Source organism: Ptychodera flava, chromosome 5 (genome assembly GCF_041260155.1).
Source record: "Ptychodera flava strain L36383 chromosome 5, AS_Pfla_20210202, whole genome shotgun sequence".
NCBI lineage: Eukaryota > Metazoa > Hemichordata > Enteropneusta > Ptychoderidae > Ptychodera > Ptychodera flava.
The window spans coordinates 28,743,723-28,765,343 of record NC_091932.1 but is presented as its reverse complement, the minus strand read 5'-3'; the positions used below and the strand labels follow the sequence as shown (position 1 = coordinate 28,765,343).

Genomic DNA, 21,621 nt, shown 5'->3' with positions numbered 1-21,621 from the left:
TCTTTCACAAAAAACGTCTTTTCTGCTCAATTCACTCTATAACCATGATTTTAGCCCTTCTGAAAATGTGACCTTTGACCTCTGTTGACACACTTTTTATTGTGATTTCCCTCGGGATCAGTTGTGGTTGCATGTGAAAACATTATCATTTAAAAAGTGTTAATCCCAATTCCTTTTGGTATTTCCATATATTACCAGAGATCAACATCTTCTGTATATAAAGGTAATGTCGTTTGATGGTGGACGATTCCATTTTATTCATGGGGGAGGCAATGTCTACATGCATTCATTTTTATATGGAAAGGGGAACATTTCAGTACAGATGCAAACGTAAAGTCATCATTGACTACAGATTTTGTGAATGACCACAAATGTGATAGTGTGCTTTAGAACAATTTGTCACTTCCTACTAAAATCACTTTATTAGTGACAAATAACCCTTACTAAAATGACAACCAACATCTCTCATGTCAAGGGCATTTGACGGTGGTTTTGAACAACCTGAAGGGGTCAGTGTGTTTTAATTGTAGGAATGAAAGTGTTCAGTGATGTTGTAGTTAAGTCTTAGCATTTTATTCAATGACCGGTGACGTCATATGCATAACAATATACTTTCTATTAGTTGGGTTATTCTATTTTTCATAGGGGTGGTAAGGATTCACAAGCACAAAGCTCTCATATTTAAACAAAAGCTCTTTTATTTACACGTGTACACACAATAAACATGTAAAAACTAATGATTGTGGTACGGTGTTACTTCAAAATTACATTAATACCACCAACAGGAGTATTTGTTGAAGGTATGATGCAGCTATTCATAACCCAAGAAACATTCATATTTCCCAAGTCAAGAGCATAAAAATACATTTTATATTAAACTGCACCGAGTTTGCTTCAATTGCCCTAACTGACATTAAGGGCATATAAGGAGTAATTCCTACCACAAATATTGCATTTAAGAACTCTTGGACAATTCACCATAAATGTAAATGCATGATAATATGAAATATATTTCAAAGCACTGGCATGAAACAAAATGTGACACGTTTTATGGACAACAGAAAAATTAGGTACCACTTCCTCAGGAAATGCACATAAAAAGCACCCTAAAGTGGGCGGCCCATCCATTAAAGGGGGCACTATCTCTATCTTTTGTCTATTTTTCAAATTTGTTGTTTTGTGTTATCAACTACAATTTCTCTTCTAGTACCCCACAGAATAGTAAAATTCCCGATATACAATTGATTGATTGATTGATTGATTGATTGCACAAGGTATTTGTTGGATGCTATTAATGGAAAATTCATATGCTTTCTAAAAGTTATATTGGCCAAAGTCCAGTAAGAGTACCCTACGCCATTGAATTTCTTTTAATGATATGAAGTGTCTTATTCCAAAACTGACAACAATAAAATCATTGCAGTTTATTTTACATACTTGGTGTCTACCAGATAAAATAGTTTTTATTGCAATGTTACTGTAATATGTCTGCATTTACTCCTCAGGGCAAAATTCATGTCTGTAGGGCTCTCTTACATATGGAGCTATGATTTAGTCAGCTCCCTCCATCTTGCCAGACTAAGACCACCAACAGGCAACAAGTCTGGCTTACAGATGGGAGATGGAGGCCATGAAACACCTTGCTTTACAAGATCAATTCTTTCCTCGCTGTCTGTTAATACTCTCCGTACAAAGACACAACCAGGGTTATCCTTGGTAAATCTGAAGTGATGGTAGCCTCGAATTCCCTTAACAGGTTTCAAATATGTAGAAAGAAACTTGTCCCATTTGTACCACTGAAAATTTGGTTCAGAAGACCCATGGCACATGTACAGTTTTGAATTATTGATTTTTGCACTTTTATTTACTAGTTCACCTAACTGGCTTACAGTATCAACATCACTTCTACGATAACTTTGACGAATCTTTCAAAAACAAGCATCGCATATACATTTAGTGTGGCCTGGCTCTAAGAAATGGTAATTGATTTCATCGTGTAATCCTGTACTTGTGCGAAAACAAAAATAATGAACTACAGTTTTATTCTTATTTTGACCTCCACAATTATCTGCATGACAGTGACAGGATGATTAAAATAATTGTCGAGCATACAAACAACATTGTTAGCACCATGACAACTCTTGTTGTCGATACCTATAGTCTGTGACTCATCAAAAAGATAATTCATTTGTAATTTAAGCCCATCATTGCATATGCGAAAGCAGTTGACACGCAAGGGATTCAAAAAATACAGCTGACTGACCTGACGAGACTGGTGAGGTAAAACAAAACTCTGAGCAAAGTCAAAAGTGTAATGAACTGAGTATAAATCTTGTGAACATGCAGTAGCAGGTAAACTAAAATCTCTATCACGTAACTCATCCTGTGCTTTCCTGATACACTCATTCAAAAATTTCCTTTCATTCTGGGCTTTTAAAATGTGTTCAGAAAAGGATAAACTATTGATCAATTTGTCGTCCTCAGTTACTGCATACTTTAAATTATTTCGGAACTGTTCACACTTAGCACAAACATCTGTACACGGTTCCATCTTCTGTATATGGGGGACACATGACAGCCAAATGTTCCGAAAAGTTGTCTCACCAACATGCTGTTTGATTGGCTCACAGTCATTGCATGCATCGACATATTTATTGTACACATCTGCAAATCTGTCACTCGAAGGTAAGTAAACAGGGGCCCTCCCATCTCGACCACGGGGTGCAGCTGGCATAGGTAACCCGTTCTCTTCACCATATCGTACCAAAAACTGCACTACATCTTGACTTACCTGAAAGAGTAAGGAGAAAGGACTATTATTTTGCATCAAGGAGCAGGGGGAACAATATTACTATGTAATATAATAAGAATTCAGTAAACTACTACATATGAAAACCTGACACAGGGCTCAAATTAAACTTTTTTGAATGGTATCCCACTGGGACTACAGCTCATAGCCCAAAGCCTATGATTGGTAGCCCACAAATATTGGCAATTATACAGTCCATGTGACACTTCTTACTTTGTATTAGTCATGCAACAGCAAGTCTGGATTTTTGTTGCAAGTCTGATAGAGAACAATATAAAGTAATATTTGTAAATATTTTGTCAAATTTTCTTGTTTTCAATCTGGAAGAAAACTATGAACTTTCACAAATAGGTAAGTATCTGTACTAACAATGAAATTCCTGACAGAAAAAAAAAATGAATAAATTTTATGAATGTTAAATGTCAATTATGTCCTGTGTTCAATCTTGACAAAACCATGAACTTTCACAAATAGGTAAGTATTTGTACGTACTAGTAACAATACAATTTCCGACAGAGAATTAAAAAAAATGAATTCCAAGTGTCAAATCTGTCCTGTGTTCAATCTTCAAGAAAACTTTCAACTTTCACAAATACTAGTATCTCTACGTACTCGAAATTTGCGGTAGCCTAAGAGGGCTACAAAACTGGATATGGTAGCCCCTGTGTCATCAGATATGTATGTTTATACATACTACACAATTCCATGATTCACAGGAAAAATCCATTTTAATTAACTATAAAAATTCTATCTTGCAGACTACACAGTTAGTTAAAGTTTTAACATGACTAATTTACTTACTTCAAAAGAAAATGCATTTGCTGGTCTCTTGCCCTTCAAGCCATGATGATCTCTCGGAACTACACCATGCAACTTGTAATGTGACTTTAAATTACCAAATCTCTTCTTTCCTAATAAATGCAAAGAAAATACTTAACATTAAATTGCATAACTGTAAAAAGTAATATCTATTTCACTTTAACCAAAATGATCAACAAAGAATGACCATAGCATGATCAAATACTATACATAAAATGAACCCATGCAGTTGCCTGGGTTTTCCAGTTAATGTTTCAAAGTTCTCTCCTTTTATGATAAGGATACAATTGTCAGCATTCTATTTAGACTCTCTAAACTTTTCTCTTTATTGTCTTAGCAAATTTAACATGCAAATCGTAGAAAAATAACTAAATTCATTAATACACGCAATATTCTAGGGACTGAAATAATTTCTTAAAATTAAAAATGGTAGGAAACTAGTTGAATACACAAAGGTCATGTAGTACGCCCCCACGAGTTGGGAGGCACCACCATACTACTCTGAAATGGCACATAGGGCTGGAAAACCATGGTACTTCCGACAATGATCAATACGCAGTGAAAATCGTGACATTTTTCACTTTCGAGAACTTTGCTTTTTTGTGAATTCTGTCTGGCTGTATGTATTTCAATCAGAACCATGGCGGCTGAGCGACATCTGGTTTGTTTACTTTACTATGCATCTGCGTTTCGATAGCTGATTTCGACGGTAACATAACGATCAAATTCTACACGTCCTCGAAATTCAATTCCAAAAGACTTGTAGCTCATTCTGATACGGTAAAATGAATAAAAATGAACCGAAGTGTACAATTTTGAAAACAGGCACCGTCGATTTCTACAAACACTGACACATTCAAATCTTACTGTAAGAAACTGTACGTGCAATGACGCAAACCAAAGAAACGAAATACGAGTGATGACTTACCAATATTATGAATGTACCGCCAAGCTTTTTCACACACAATCTGACCGGAAAATCTATACTGGAAATGTTGTCGTTCTCTTTTCCCTCCTCCTTTTGGATCACCCATAACTTCGCTCTGCTCCAACTTTGACAAGATCAACACATCAAACTGCTCTTTCGGGAACTCGGCCATGTTGATTCGGGACTCCCACACACGGTCAACATCTACACCGTTGAACTTGAAGCAGTGATTTGTACAACCGCAACCCGTCTGCATCGTTGCTTGTACAGATGCCTTACTCAGATCATCCCTGGGTCCTTGGTCATCCCGAACTTCATCGGATGAGGGATATAAACGGGCTAATGCGGCAACATCGGGTGTTTCCGTGCCCTCATCGTCGCCAGAATCGTCGTGCACCTCAGCGGTATTGGTTGATGCATCGACAAGGTCATCAATATTCTGGGAGTTTGAGCGAGATCCAGGTAGACTAAAGGTTTCTGCGATGTTATTTTGAAGTTCTTCGAGCAGAAATCGTATTTCAGGATCGATTGTATCATCAATAGGTACTTCTAGAGACATATTGGCTGATGCTAGAGGATTTATACTGTGCGATAAGACTACAGACGACACGATCAGTTGATCGACGACACGATCAGTTGATCACGTGTCGCCTAGTGGCGGGAACCCGGCCGCGGGAACCGCTGTCAAGACTGTAATAAACACCAAAAACACGAAATAAAACTCCAGAAATCGGAAAAACACACATTAAGAAAGGTTTAGAATTTGTTAAATAAAAAACTGTCGAAAATATCATATGTATGTAGAAAAACCATTTTCTTTTTGTTGAGGTTCACTTTATTTCAATGTCAGTGGTGCAGTGCAGTAAATATTGATACTTTGTATTCGAACGCATTGTATTCGAAACGACGCGCACTCCGCTAAGACCCCTTTCTGCTTATATTTAGCTGTCTGTGGATATTACGTTATAAAGCTAATATGTAACAGGTCTGACCTGAGAGCGAGCGCAGCGTAGTATATCGTCATTGATGTTTTCAGGCAATAGCATGCTAATTTCTGTGTTTGGATGCATGATTCATAACTTACCCATTGACTCGTTGAGGTTGAATTGTTATCAATTGTTTTCTAGAATAACATTTATAGCAATTTAACTCGGAAATGCCAAGTTCACCAACGAAAATTATTTAAAACTGGTAAATTATATGATTCCGATCAGTTTATTATATTAAACAGGGGCGGGAACAGAGGCAGTCTAATGTAAAACACGTACTTGATATTCCCGTCGGTAGCTAGCTCTCAGCACACTATTTTTAATTCTCGTGTGAGTTGACCGTTCGTTCTCGCGAGAGTAGGCTTGTTTCAAAATGGCGGCGCCTAGTGATGACCGATCCGGGCCTTCAAAAGTGATCGAAAATAGTCATTTTGAAACAAATTTCACACTTTCTTTGGAAGAGAGAGATTCTTTTGTCGGCAATACACATTGTCGAGTAGTTTTTATGGTAGATGATATCTTTAATTTCACGCAATCCGTGTAAAAGTATTCAAAATGGTCGCCTCCATGGAACTGTGCTCTCTTTTCAAACTCGTAGGTATATAGAGATTCCATTCTAAATTTCTTGTACACGCATTAGTCTTAATGCTCGCTTCGCGAGCGGCCTTTGGCCGCTCTCGCTGCGCTCGCTATTATTAATTTCCACAGGACACTTTTAGCTGCTAATAAACGTAGTAGGTAGCTATTCAGCTAAAAATAAATGATTATGGTAGGGCTAGCTATTGAGCTATTCAAGCTATTAGCAGGTTTTAGCCGCTATTAACTGTTATTAGCTAGCTGTTATCTGGCTACCAGCTAAGAAGTGGACACGTCTGAAAAGGCCTGACAACTACTTACAAAGGAAGTTACGAGCGTGACTTTTACTTAGGTGTACAAAGAATTAGACATCTTATAAATATACTGAATAAATATTGACAACCAAGAACGTAGTATTGAGTTCTATATGGAAGATATTTTCTTTCATGCAAGTGTAAGTTTCTACTAAGCACAGCACATGGCATATTTTCTGCATTGAGAGCTAAAGAAATCACAAATTGTACGTATTGAGGATTTCATTCACTGGCATAAAAAGATTTGTTGTAAAACGAACTGGTCATGAGAATTTTGCGATTGGTAGAACCAACTTAAATCCTATTTGACTTCACGAAAACAATTTGTAAAATTTCAAGTCGCTGTTCTAAAATCACAAATTTAGAGGTTGGCGTTCCACAGGGATCGATTCTCGGCCCTCTACTATTCATTACGTACGTCAATGATTTGCCACTGTATTTGAAAAACTCAAAATCAACATCATTTGCTGATGATACCACAATTTATGTTACTGGTAATAATATTGGAAAAATTACGACGGCACTTAACACAGATCTTACGAACATGCGTGGCTGGTGCTTGAATAATAGATTATGTATAAATGCAAACAAATCAAAGTCTATGTTTATCCAGAACCTTATCAAGCAGAAAAAGGTCTCTGTAGCTCGTACTTTCAACCTTACATTTAGATACATAGACGATGTTATTTCATTGAATAACTCTGAATTCAGTAAATATCTCGCTATGATTTATCCTCCAGAATTGGAGATTAAAGAAACTACAGAAACGGCCTCTTCTGCTTCATATCTGGACATTTTACTTGAATTTGACTCCAATGGTCACCTTTCTACTAGGCTATATGACAAGAGAGATGATTTCAACTTTAGTATAATTAATTTTCCACACCTCATCAGTAATATTCCACTCTCACCTGCTTATGGGGTATACATTTCCCAGCTTATACGATATGCAAGAGCATGCAGTTCATATGGTGATTTTGTAGAGAGACATGGCCATCTCTCTTTGAAACTGTTAAATCAAGGTTACACCAGAGCAAGACTTGTCTCTACATTCAAACGCTTTTTTGGCAGGTATCGCAAGCTGGTAGATAAATACAATATCTCTCTTCGACAAATGATCACTGATGGCATCGGTGACATGGGGCCTTAGTTAGTGACCACTACCTATCTGACTTACAGATTGATATATGGCGGGTGCCACATGTGGGGCAGGATGCGCTTACTATTTTCGAAACACCTGACATCACTTCTTGGTCTTTTGGCCAGAGGTCCATATATCTTTCTTTCATGAATTTGACTTTGTTTGTGTACCGTCTATTTACTGTCTGTTCTGTGCTGTTTTGTGTCTATGTTTACAACTATTGTCTTACAAATTTTGACCTAGTGTTATTGGATTATGGATTGGTATGATTGCGATTATTTTAATAGCATCTGCGCACAAACGTTCTCACTTGAATGCGCAGTCTCTGTCTGTTCTGTAAATAATATAAATTTAGACTGTGCTAAGAGCGAAAAACTACTTGGTGTCATGATAAACCATACACTGGATTGGTCTGACCATATCCGATCGATTGAATCTACAGTTAAGCCCAAATTATACCTTTTATCAAGATTTAAGCGATTCTTGACTCTACATTCAAGGAAGATATTTTATTGTAGTTTTATTTTACCTTACCTTTGTTACTGCTCTATTGTTTGGGGTTCAACATCAAATACTAATTTACAGATTTTAGAGGGTCTACAAAGACGTGCAATTCGTATTATTCTTGATACTGATTCCAGTGTGCCAACCAAGGATCTTTATCATAGATTAAGATGGTTACCACTCGCTTTTAAAATTCAATTAAACAGGCTGGTCCTAGTTTTTAAAGCTAGGAAAAAGCTCGCACCAACCAATATTAATGAACTTTTTAACGAATACCGTCCTTCGAGAAACTTACGATCTGCAAATAAGCATCTTTAAACATTCCAAGAGCCAGAACAGAGTTTTTCAGAAAGTCTTTTCAAGTAACAGGTGCAATTGAATTTAATAATTTACCTTTTTATCTTAGGGAGCTGGAAGATGTTAATGATTTTAAAAAGGCTTGTCATAATTATTTATTGACCAAGTACATCGAAACTTGTTAATGCTGTTTTCTCACGCACTGTATCATTTCTTGCGTGATTTGTACTGTGTCTCTTTTAATGTTTGATTGTATTTGTGTTTTTAAGTCTTTTTGTGTCTCGACCTCCATTAAAAGAGGTTTTCGTAACCTATGGAGTTATCGAGATTAATAAATAAAGTTTAAATAAAAATAAAATAAAACTTGAGCAAATATATTAAGTCACATGGCTGGTTGAGCGGTAGAGTAGTTATGGTCAGTTAGTCTCTGTTTGAAAAGCTTTCATGTGATTGCTTGTGTCTGAAAAAGTTTCATATGATTACATGTACTGATAGAGGCCACAGGCGGCCCAATCACTATTAATAAGCTTATTATTGAGTTTTTCTCAGTTTTCTCTGTCGCTGTCAGTCCCTCCTCTTTTCTTGATGCTCTGAGTGATCGTAGTAAATGAAATAAATGACTATATAGCCTAACCTTTAGCCTCTTGATTCTTTATTTACTTTAAACTCCATTACAAGGACGTTTATCTCTCATATACACATCTTGTAATTAATTAGTAAACACAACTAATTATGCTAATCCATGAAATTATCAAGGGTTGGTCAACATTGCAAAGATAGAGATGTAAATGAAAAAGGAGTAACCTTTCCTATCTTTCGCGATGTTGACAACCCGTAAAATCCCTGATAAGTTCACGGATTAGCATAATTAGTTGTGTTGACTAATTAATTACGACATGTGTGTATGAGAGATATACGTCCTTATAATGGGGTGTAAAATAAATAAAGAGTGACAGAGGCTAGGTTAGGTTATATAACCATTTATTTTATTTACTCCGATCAGTCAGAGCACGAAGAAAAGGAGAGAAAATGATAGAGAAAACAGCGAGAAAAACACAGTAATAGTTTTTGGGCCGCCTGTGCAGAGGCTTATACCTTGTACCTGGAACAGGTTTTGCATTATCTTTTGTTCAAAGATTTATCAAATATGCATGTCAGTTTGCTGCCGAACACAAAAATTGTTTGTAGAAGACTTCTCACAACTGACAAGTGCATATACATAGGAAGATACACAAGTGTTTGGACGATAAGCTGTTGTTTTGGCTTGACCTCTGTATTAAATAAAAGATGTGCGAGAATATGGGTAAAACCAAGAAAGTAATATCAAAATGTCAGGTTACTTTAGAAATACCTAATTGCATTGAGCATTTCTTGTCGAGCGGGGCTCTACGGAGGAAATGGTGAACGAGGTAATCATTTTTAGCTCACGTGTGTAAACACGTGGGCTATTGTCATAGCGATGTCTGTCTGTCTGTCCGTGTGTGTGTGTGTGTGTGTGTTAGTGTGTGTGTGTGTGTGTGTGTCTGTCTGTCTGTCTGTTTACACGATAACTCAAAAACGCCTGAACGGATTCAAGTCAGATTTGGTACACAGGTACCATATGCTACTTGCAAGAAATGATTAGATTTTGGTTGGTGTGGCTTGCATATTAATGAAGTTATGCAATATCGTTTTTTTCCGTACAATGGTTTCCCTATGGAGACGGTAATGACAGTGTAGACATATATCAAGAAATACTGCACAAAATTTCATGAAACTTTTCACAGATGACAATCTCAGAACATTATGATGATACTGTGAGTGTCATGTCAATTGCCTTCTCATTTGCATATTTAATGAACTTTTGTTATTAGTGGGATAACTCTGAAACTTCTGCACCAAACTTGATGATAGTTGCAACAAATATTGATCTGATATATATCTAATTATACTTAGAAGCATTGGACAGTGTCAAGTTAATAAATAGGTCATTTGCATATTTTATGAAGTTTTGTAATTAGTCATATAACTTCGATATAACTTCACCAAATGTGATGACATCTGCTGCAGATACTGATCCGACTGATATCTAACTGTAGTGTAAAGCATTCAGTAGTGTGAAATTAATTAAGGGTTCATTTGCATATTGAATGAACTTTGTAATTAGGTATATAACTCTGAAATTACAGAGCCAAAGTCTTTAAAATTGGGTACAGATATTGTTTTGATAAATATCTAATTGTACTGAGAAGTATTTGGCAGTGTCAAGTTAACAAATAGGTCATTTGCATATTTTATGAAGTTTTGTAATTAGTGATATAACTCCAAAATAACTGCACCAAATGTTATGAAATCTGCTGCAGATACTGATCCGACAGATATCTAATTGTGGTGTAGAGCATTTACTTGTGTGAAGTTAATTAAGGGTTTATTTGCATATTTAATGAACTTTGTAATTAGTGATATTACTCCAAAATTACAGCGTTAAATTTGATGAAACTTGCTACAGATGTTGATCTGATAAATATCCAATTGTACTGAGAAGCATTGAACAGTGTCAAGTTAATAATTAGCTCATTTGCATATTTCATGAAGTTTTATAAGAAGTCATATAACTCCGAAATAACTGCATCAAATGTGATGAAAACTGCTGCATATACTGATCTGACAGATATCTAACTGTGTTGCAAAGCATTTAGTAGTGTAAAGTTAATTAAGGGTTCATTTGCATATTTAATAAACTTTGTAATTAGGTATATAACTCTGAAATTACGGCACCAAATTTTGTGAAACGTGCTACAGATATTGATTTGATAAATATTTAATTGTGCTATAAATCATTGAACAGTGTCAAGTTAATATAGGGATTATTTGCATATTTAATGAACTTCGTAATTAGTGACATTACTCTAAAATTACTGCATTAAATTAAGTTAAATTAAACGTGCTACAAATGTTGATCTGAACGATATGTAATTGTCCCATGAAGCATTGAGTAGTATCAAGTCAATTAACAGCTCATTTGCATATTAAATAAAGTTTTGTAATTAGTGATTAAAATCTGAGAGTACTGTGCGATGTTGAAAAAACCTGCTTCATTTAGTGATAACATATATCTATTAATGAACCTGTTGTAAAAACACGTGAGCATATTCAGTTCATATTTTGTTTATTGTCTTTAAGTTATAAGCGAAGGGTAGAATCACGTCAAAAGACCACACTCTACATGAGAATTGGTAATGTTTATGCTCACTTTACAGGTTTTCACAGATACTAATAACGGCGACAAACATGAATGAATAATTTCACAGGTTCTAAATCAGACAAAGAACTGTGACCAGTAAGTTCATGTGGAAAAGCGGGAGCGCAGCTGCGAGATCACTCAGATCGGCAGTGGGGATAATTTTAGTAAATAAGAAAGATATCGACAAACAGGTGCTTCATTGCAAGAGTATAATCACACTGTAAGACATTGCAAGACTTCTCAAGTTTAAAAGTTCGTAAGCAAATGTTGGAAATGTAATGAGAAAGTCAGATAATACACGTACGAATTGTATGTCACCTCATTCGGCGTGTTAATGATGATAGTATAAATTTCCAGGCAAGGCAATAATTAATACGGGAAAACATGACAGTGATTTTGCATGAATAAAATTGTTAAGAAAATAGCTGATTAGCTAGCTAATAGCCCGCTAATATTGGCTAATAGCGGCTAAAAACGGCTATTAGCTTGAATAGCTGAATAGCCAAGGATTTTGGTATCATAGCAGAATAGCTGAATAGCTGCTCAACAGCCCCGAAGCAGCTATTAAGTTTCCGTCATTAGGTTCCAAACATTAATAGCTGAATAGCCGCTAATTATCCCTTGAGTCATAGCTGTAAACCCTCTTAGCTGAATAGCTGCTAAATATGTCAAAGCTGGCTATTTTGTCTATCCAGCAATCCCGCACCTTTATGGAGTCGCTGACTGGATAAAAGTTTAGGAAATTACTACATTTACGGACACAGTAAATGCGTTGAAAAGTGGAAAGTACACTGCTAAGGGAGTTAGCCTGGCGGAAGATTACTTTGCAGGGGGGCCAAATGTGAACTACAGTGGATAACCTATTGCAGCAGCGGTACGATAACATCGACTGTGAAAAATACTAGGATCTGCAGTCCATTAAGATCATTTACATAGAGCACATTGTTGCAGCTCCATGGTCTCTGCGTGGAGTTTCGTCACATTTTCCGTTAACGGCGGGTGCAAGGTTCATTTCCTCGATATACTGATTTTTAAATAATGCCTAAAATGACTTTCCAACAGGTGTAACGCCCATCCCTGTGAAGATTTTATCTCGAAGCGTCCCTCACGTGGCCAAGGCGTGTGAAGTTCATTGACTCAGATCTAACGAGAAGCAGATAAGAGATAGTGTGGTAGTTTATTAATATATTCAATAAGAACAATCGAGAACGGGATATTCCATTGTGTGATTTTATTTAAGAGACAGGTCAGTTTCTTCGGCCTGGTGGGGTGTAGGGGGTGGGCGGTGGATTATTTTTGCCGACGTCAAAAGTGGCTGACCCTCCCCCTATTCGGACTTTCGAAAACAGGGTGACCCCCCCCCCCCTGCGCGCGACAAAGGTAAAACAAAAGGTGGAATATAAATTGAATAATTCAGTGTTTATATTTTATATATATATATATATATATATATATATATATATATATATATATATATACAGTTTTTGGGGGTATAATTTAAACACTCAGTCATTCTGTGTTTTAATTAAATTGTTGTCATGTCAGTTGTAAGATAGGAACTTAAATGTGTCAATTCTAAAGTTTGAATTCAGTATTTTGAATGAGCTGTGAATGTATTCCACTCTTTTTATGCAAAACCAGATGTCCTGAACTGTTGTAAGAAAAATGTGATAATGAAATATTAGTGCATGTTGCTTTCTAATACTGAATTATCATAGAAAAACAGAAAACAGAAAAGTGTCAGCAACTTGTAATGCTTTTCATATGAACTGCAGATTTCATAATGATTAGTACACTTTGCAAAACAGACTTTCAATTTACAGACATCAAGATATATCTGACATATATCTCTGATATATTAATTTCCTGCGCCCGAAGGGCGCGCCGAAAAATATTAAACATCCAGATATCTCTGATATATATACATATCTGATATATGAAAATCATGCAGCTGAAAGGCATGCTGAAAATTATTGTTTGATATTTTAAAGAAATGTGCTCGAAGGGCGCACCGAAAAATGCAACTGAATGATGAAATTTGTGGCTGACACAACGCATTTTTCGCAAGTATGAGCCATGTCGAAATTAAAAAACAAACTGACCCCCCCCCCTATTGGGCATTTCAAAAACATGGTGACCCCCCCCATCACCAAAGTCAAAAACAGGGTGACCCCCCCCCCATGAATCCACCGGCCCCTCCCCCTGGCCGAAGAAACTGACCAGTCCCTAATCTTAAGAAACAATCAAAGACTGGCGGCAAAATTACCTCGTGATAACCATTGTAATAATGTAAGATTTAGAGACGTAAGTTTATTTAACTTTGTAGAGAACTTACTAGAGACATTACTTATCAGAGCTGAGTCGGTGAACGACACGGTCGCCATCTTGTAATAAAGTACAAGGTTGTGTTACAATCTACATCTTGGTGTGTCAGCTTCAGTTACTGAAAGCATTACGATCCAGACTGGTACCTCAACTCGTAATTCCCCTAGCCCTGCGTACAGGTCTGTGTGTTCCCGGCGTTATACGGCCGGCCTCCATCACAACAACTCGCCCTTCACAGAAGTGCACATCATAGTAATAGCGATCTGGCTTATTTATGTGCATGTCAGAGAAAATATTTCCCTTAATTTCTCCAAATTATGTCGCTGCAAATACATGTGGAGGCCGTATAACGCCGGAAACACACAGACCTGTACGCACACAGCGTGAAAAGGTAAAATACAGAATAGTTCTAGATTTTGGTAAATTATTACTAAGATTACAAGAATTGGATGACATAAAAATGGTATTCACTTTTCATTGAATTACCTACAAAAACTTGGAATTGGAAAATGTAAAACATAAAAGGGAACCGAAAAATTTTAAGTCCCCCCTACATGCAGAGCAAAATTTTCAAGTCCCCCCTACTACCCCCAAAATTTTCGAATCCCCCTAAATTCCTCCAGCCCCCCCCCCAACTGTTTTTTTTGTGAACGCAGCCTAAGCCAGTGAAAACGTTTTTACTCCATAAACTTCGAAATGAGCTCCCACAAGTGGTAAGTCAAAGGAATATTGTACAGGGTTTGGGAGTCCGAATGTCTGTCCCCGAGAAGTATTCTATCTTAATGTAAATACACGTATTGCTATATTGAAGACGGAAAGACACAATAGATGTATATGCTCACAGTCACGTGTTTCCCCAAAGTCGAACTCCTCACGTCTTCCCCGGTTACACTTGTAATCTTAATATTGATCCTCTCCCCCTATTTTCTCACACTCCAGAAAACACTCTGCCACGTCCACGTAGTTCGCCGCCAAAGCCACGTCCAACGGCTGACAGCCGTTCTGGTCCTCGCATGTAACATCGGCCCCTCTCTCAATCAGAAACACAGCGACGTCAGTGTGCCAACATCGTGCTACCTGTGGAAGCGAACAAAGTCTGTCAAATATACAAACATACTAGATACTAAGCAGAATACTCATCCGCTATTAGGACGAATGCTGTTGTGCATTAAACATCTTAAGTAATGTTGTTTCGAATAGGAGTTCATCATTTCATTACAGTAACTGTTGTTATTGTTCTTAATGTCCCATTCCATGACTCCAGTAACTTCTAATTCATTTTCCATTGTGTTTGTGCTGTTTTTAACCCTTGGAGCGCCAAAGTCAATTTTTCACTTTTATAAAATATACCCCAGTCAATTTATTTCGAGATTTTGCCAAAATTTTCATTGAATAATGTAGGCAATGAAATGTGATGTCCATTCGGTCCAAAATTATCAAAAAAATACAGAAAAATTATAAATTTTTGGTGTGAAAAATTACAGCATCCATAGGGCAAAAAATATATTTTGTACCTCTTCTTGAAATAAAAGTCGTATCGAAATCCCGAGTGAACGCTTCTACGTCCGTGACATTGAATTTAATTCACGTTAGAATTCATTTGTCGACAGTAACAATGTATTTGTACACAATATTTTGCATTTGCAAGACGTATACTTCGTATCTCGACACACGTCAGAGGGAAGAAAAATGTACCAATTTTCTAGCACAAAACTGTACATCAAATAAAATAAGTTACAGCTGTTACATTCAGCAGTGTTCCTTTCTACATTGCGAAGATAACCTTGATTAGTAAGCGTTCATAGACAGTAGCAAGAGGTTATTGGTGATTGAGTCTTGATTACTTTGAGGGCGCCTTTCAGTACCGCTATGAAACTTCAGACCTTGCCCCTGCAAGGTCTCGTTACTTCAAGCTCGACACCTCACACAACTAGCTTGACACTGAAATATTTCATAGAATGGTATTTGCCGTAACTTTTGCTTCCTGGATTTTCGATCTGTACACGCAGTGTAGGTTATTTTTACTTCCAGAGCCTACTGCCTTTTGACGTGGCCTTTTATATCTTAAATGTTTGAGAAGTGAATGAACGTGAATTAAATGGCCAACAGTATAAATGCAGGCTTATCATTTAAAGGGGATATATTCACTAATTGTTTTGAAGCAATGGATAATTGTTGGTTGCCGTTTTACGAAAACGGTATGACATTTATAATATGGTTGAGGCGTAAGGCGTGACTTCATACTTCATTTTCTTGAAGTACTAATGGCTGACATTACAATGTACTTTAAAAGTTGACTCTAAGAACGGTTGCGCATGTGTGTTTTTGAAAACGAACAGAAATGTTAAATCGTCCACTAGCATCCTAATAATGGCCTATCGCCCTTCTGCCGCCAAGAAATTTCCAACCCTTGAAGTTCTTTCGAACCTCAACCCGTAATTGAAGCATTTGCAAAAAGAGCGCGTCTCGATTGAAATTATCGAAAAATCTGTTTGTATGTTTGACAGAAAATATATATCTCTGTTTACATTTATTGCAGATAGAGAAGCTCAAATATATGTGGAAGCTATAATCCAAAGACAATGCGACTTGTAAATTTCGATCTTTCCAGTGTATTACAAATGGAATATCAAACAACTTTATCGTACCCACATTCACCAAGACTGCAATGGATGTACCACCAACAAATATAGATTAGATAATCTCTCTCTCTCTCTCTCTCTCTCTCTCTCTCTCTCTCTCTCTCTCTCTCTCTCTCTCTCTCTCTCTCTCTCTCTCACACACACACACACACACACAAAGCGCATAAATACTGATATAGAAAAGGCGATGTAGCGTAACTATCCACGGATACAACGCTAGCTACAAAGGCAGTTCAAATGTAAGAAATTGATGTTGGTTAAATAGTAATGTAACCCCGGTTACGAAGTAAGTCACGTGATTTGATCTTCCATCCCATCTGGCAGTTAAGTAATCAGATGGAATTCCTTGATTGCCGTTATCTCCCACAATGCACTGCAAGCAGACAGATACACAGCGTGAAAAGGTTAAAATACAGAATGTATTGACCCTGTATTTTGGCTGTATTTGCTGCAAATTCAGACAGATACAGGTAAATACAGCCATGTATTTATGGTAAATACAGGGAAATTCAGCCTGTATTTACCTGTATATGCACTATTTATACATGGTAAATACATCTCCTGTATTTGCCTATATTTACTGTAAATAAAGGGCTACATTTGCCTGTATTTACGTGTATTTCCAGCCAATGTGCTTGCAGCGCTTCCTGTTTATTTTTCAGGATTTACATAAATTCTGTATTAATATTCCAACATTACCATATACTGCATCTGTAATTATTTAATGGAAAAAATGTCTTCTGAGAAACTGCCACTCGACTGATTGCTTTCAAATTTTGCACGCAGGTAGCCATGTGTGATCATGGAGGTCTCTCCTTTTACCTCCATGGCATGATATATTTGCGCTTCTCAAAAGTTGGAATGCTGGCAGTGAACAATACTGGATTTTCACGGAATATTTTTAGCCTCTGATGACCGGTGTTGTCTGTTTGGTGTCCACTTTCACAGTGAACGCCGCCATAGCTTCGCCCCGGGTGGAGGGAGGGACAGGTGGACGGCTAAGAGATAATCAGCTATTTGAAAACTTTGAGTCAACTGTGGTGGTGAAAACTGGGCAATCATAATGCGTTGATGAGATGAGATCTGCTGCGTATTTCCTCACTGTTTTCAGATGCAATGAGTAGAATGACTGCCTTCCTCTTAGAATTTTAAAATACACTTTTTCTGTTAGACAGGCATCTAATGTACATAAAAGTTCATTCAACGGGTTTGCTCTTCAAGCAGGAGACCACAAGATGACAAATCCATCCTCCTCTTTTTCATTCAGGAGTAAACTCGTCAAAAGAGTCATGTTGTCATCATTCAGAAGCACACGACGAATCGTCTTCATTGCCTGCAAGGCAAAAAAAATTGAAAAACAGATTAGTAAAAAGGGTAATTAATAACAGAGGCAGTAATGAATAAATAAGAGATAAGAGTCATCGCATTACTGAATAACAGTGTTATTTAAATTTGTCTTTGCAATTATCTATGAAAATTCTGTGTTATTTCTATCTCTTGATTCTTCATTTTAAAATTTCGGCTTCTTAACATTGCTGAAAAAGATCGATCTGATATCTTATTATTTGCTATAAAACAATACTGCATTAACATTGGCTAAAGAAATTGTGTGAAAGTATCAGCGCTAAAGCATCAGATTAACTTTGGTGTTACATACAGAAACCCAAATTTTTAGACGTTTGGAAAGGTTTGGTCAGGTGTAAAAAGTGTTCTCCCAAGGAATTTGGGAATTTCTGATAGCAAAGTGGCTAATTTGCGTAACAATGCGATTAATTATAGTAGGGGATGGATTGTATGAATGGAGATGCACATGCCTCTCAGAATGCTACCAAAAAGACTAAAAAAAAATTGAATGGCCTCTTTCTATGATGGAACCATAATACATAGTATATAAATTTGAGATATAGGAATTAAGAGTCTGGTCAGATTAATCAAAAATCAACGCAACATTTTTATACAATGACTTCAATTTTAGAGGAAAACAAAAGACAGAAACGCATAGTCTTCTCGAGGACACCGCGACATTGCACTTTTATATGATATCCGATATTTACGACTACTAGATTATACAATATCAAAGTTAGATTGACTAAGCTACATCTATAAAGGGCTGAAATCTCCGATATATATCGGATATTTACTTGCGATTTGACTGAATCTAGTATCGTCTAGTATCGAAGCTAGAGTCAGTCCTTGGAAGTCGGGTTTTGCCAGAACTGTGAAGCGCGAAATCTCCGATATATATCGGATATTTACTTGCGATTTGATGGAATCTAGTATCGTCTAGTATCGAAGCTAGAGTCAGTCCTTGGAAGTCGGGTTTGGCCAGAACTGTGAGGTGGTGAAATCTCCGATATATATCGGATATTTACTTGCGATCCGACTGAATCTATTATCGTCTAGTATCGAAGCTAAAGAGTCAGTCCTTGGAAGTCGGGTTTGGCCAGAACTGTGAGGTGGTGATCTCCGATATATATCGGATATTTACGAGCGATTTGACTGAATCTTTTATCGTCTAGTATCGAAGCTAGAGTCAGTCCTTGATGGTCGGGCTTGGCCAGAACTGTGAGGTGGTAAAATCTCCGATATATATCGGATATTTACTTTCGATTTGAATGAATCTAGTATCGTCTAGTATCGAAGCTAGAGTCAGTCCTTGGAAGTCGGGTTTGGCCAGAACTGTGAGGTGGTGAAATCTCCGATATATATCGGATATTTACTTTCGATTTGAATGAATCTAGTATCGTCTAGTATCGAAGCTAGAGTCAGTCCTTGATAGTCGGGTTTGGCCAGAACTGTGAGGTGGTGAAATCTCCGATATATATTGGATATTTACTTTCGATTTGAATGAATCTAGTATCGTCTAGTATCGATATCAGAGTCCCGAAATAAATATCGGGTAAATATCGGAGATTTCACAGATCTGGCGTGCCGAGGCACGAGGCAAGTCATTCTATTATCGTAGTATCGATATTAGAGCCCCCAAATCGCCGAAAAATTTAGGGTAAATATCGGAGATTTCACAGATCCGGCATACTGAGATACAAGGCAAGTCATTCAAGTATCGTCTATAGTATCGATATTAGAGTCCCCAAATCGCCGAAAAATATCGGGTAAATATCGAAGATTTCACAGATCCGGCGTGCCGAGGTACAATTTACACTTTTCCTTGGGTCTGATGTACGGTATGACATGAAAAGGTCACATTAGCATAAAGAGCTTGGGACAGGAAGCTAGGAATTTGGTGTTCATTTGCACATTGAGCTACCAAATTAAGGTAGCTCCAGGATTTGCAACAGTCAGGAATATTGATGAATGAAAACATATAAAAATGTTAGATACTTGTATCTGATAAAGACATTGCTATACAGAGCTATATAAGAAAAAGTATCAAAAACACTGGGACTTGGGAGAATAACGATACATACCTGGATTAAACAGCTGTCCAGCTGATGTTGTGTCACTATGAAAACGGCTTTTTTAGGTACTTGTCGAAATGTCGCTGTTGTTGAAAAGATTGCTCTCTTCCGTCCAAGTTTCGAAAATGGGTTGTGTAGTTTCGCCCTGGTTAAACGGGGGTTGAACTGAGAATAAAACGTGTTGCTAGTCGAACTGAACGGCTCGTAACTGCATGACGACCCACTCAGGGGACCAACTACAACTTTAGCACAGGTGCAGCATAGTCATCAAGGTGGCGCTACAGGAAGAATTGGCTTAGACGTTATTATTAATTATGTTCAATTATGACAAAATGCAATTTTTGTCACTCTCGTAAGACAAAAATATTACAGAATGCACCATATATTTGTGATTCAGATTAATTAAGTGACAAGTGACAGTTAGGTGGTCAATTTTACATACAGACATGCCTGTCCCGTCCGTCTAATTACGGATTCACTGGCTAGTTCTTGCTCTTTGGGTCAATCGATAAAAGTATTTTATCTTCAATATTAAATTGACCGATATAGTATCCTAAATTACTGTGGCGGGTTCCTTGTGAAAGTACACAGATGTGTCAGATGCAATAAACCGGAAAGTTGACGAGATCTTTGGCAAAACAACCATGTGTTGGCCTGAGTGAGTAATACGGCGGAGGCTAAAACCTTCATACTGACTGAGGACAGAGTATTCACACATGGAAACGGAGATGTCAAGGAAAGGCGAAGTTTACTTTTTAGAAGAATAAAACGTATATTCTCGTTATGTCAGTCAATAAATCGATATATTTTCGTTCCCTGTTTGATGAAATCCTAGAAGTCTCACGTCTTGGGACGGCCGACTGTGATTAGATATTTGACACATGCTTTGATAAAAAGTATTTTTATCTTCAATATTATATTCTTATTTGACCGAAATAATATCCCAATCTAACATTACAAAGACGTAGCCCGTGCTTCAAAGTTGATACTTGGCGAGATGTTTTGCAAAGCGGCGAAGAAATGTTGTATTTGTAAGCACGGCCGCGCCCTGAACCAGGTCTATCTACTATGCGTGTGCACAGACAAGGAGAAGTATCTGTGCGTGAGAGAGAAATAGATTTCACAACAAGCATGTGTGTCTAGGCAAATGCGATAAATCAGTTCGATTGAATAAAACAAAACTGTTTTTTTTTGGTCGGCAGAAAATGAACTATACATTCATGATTTATGCAATCCATCATCGGGGCAGAGCCTCGGACTAAGCTAGGAATTCTTGACCACTTGACGTGGGATTCGATTGAGAAACTAGAAAATAAAATTTCTTGCGCCGCTGTTGGACTCAGTCACGATGTCACGATGTTCTTGAATGAGCATTATTACTTTGAAAAACGTAGAACCCTAAGGTTATATTTTTGATTCGATGTACGACTGTACGGTACACTGTCGGATGAACGGATATATCAGACGTATTATATGCTCTCAAAACCAATATAAATTCCACCACAGACACGTCACTTGTGTCTCTTCCTGAACGTCCTTCGAATTCGACCCGTGACTGCGACCCTTGTGTTTGATGCATTCGGTAGTTGAGTATTATAATTGATTAATTTACAGATTCACGTGACTGAACGATCC

The 21,621-nt window shown here is 37.2% G+C and overlaps 1 protein-coding gene across 1 annotated transcript; it reads right to left on the bottom strand.

The window, feature by feature from the left end:
* Window positions 1-1,490: 1,490 nt before the first annotated feature.
* On the bottom strand, window positions 1,491-5,285 carry LOC139133441 (uncharacterized). Its single transcript, XM_070700035.1, has 3 exons — window positions 4,557-5,285; window positions 3,611-3,720; window positions 1,491-2,791 (listed from the first exon to the last, which is right to left on the bottom strand). The coding sequence occupies exons 1-3, from the start codon at window positions 5,113-5,115 to the stop codon at window positions 2,033-2,035; spliced, it is 1,428 nt and encodes a 475-aa protein (XP_070556136.1). The 5' UTR covers window positions 5,116-5,285; the 3' UTR covers window positions 1,491-2,032.
* Window positions 5,286-21,621: the final 16,336 nt, after the last annotated feature.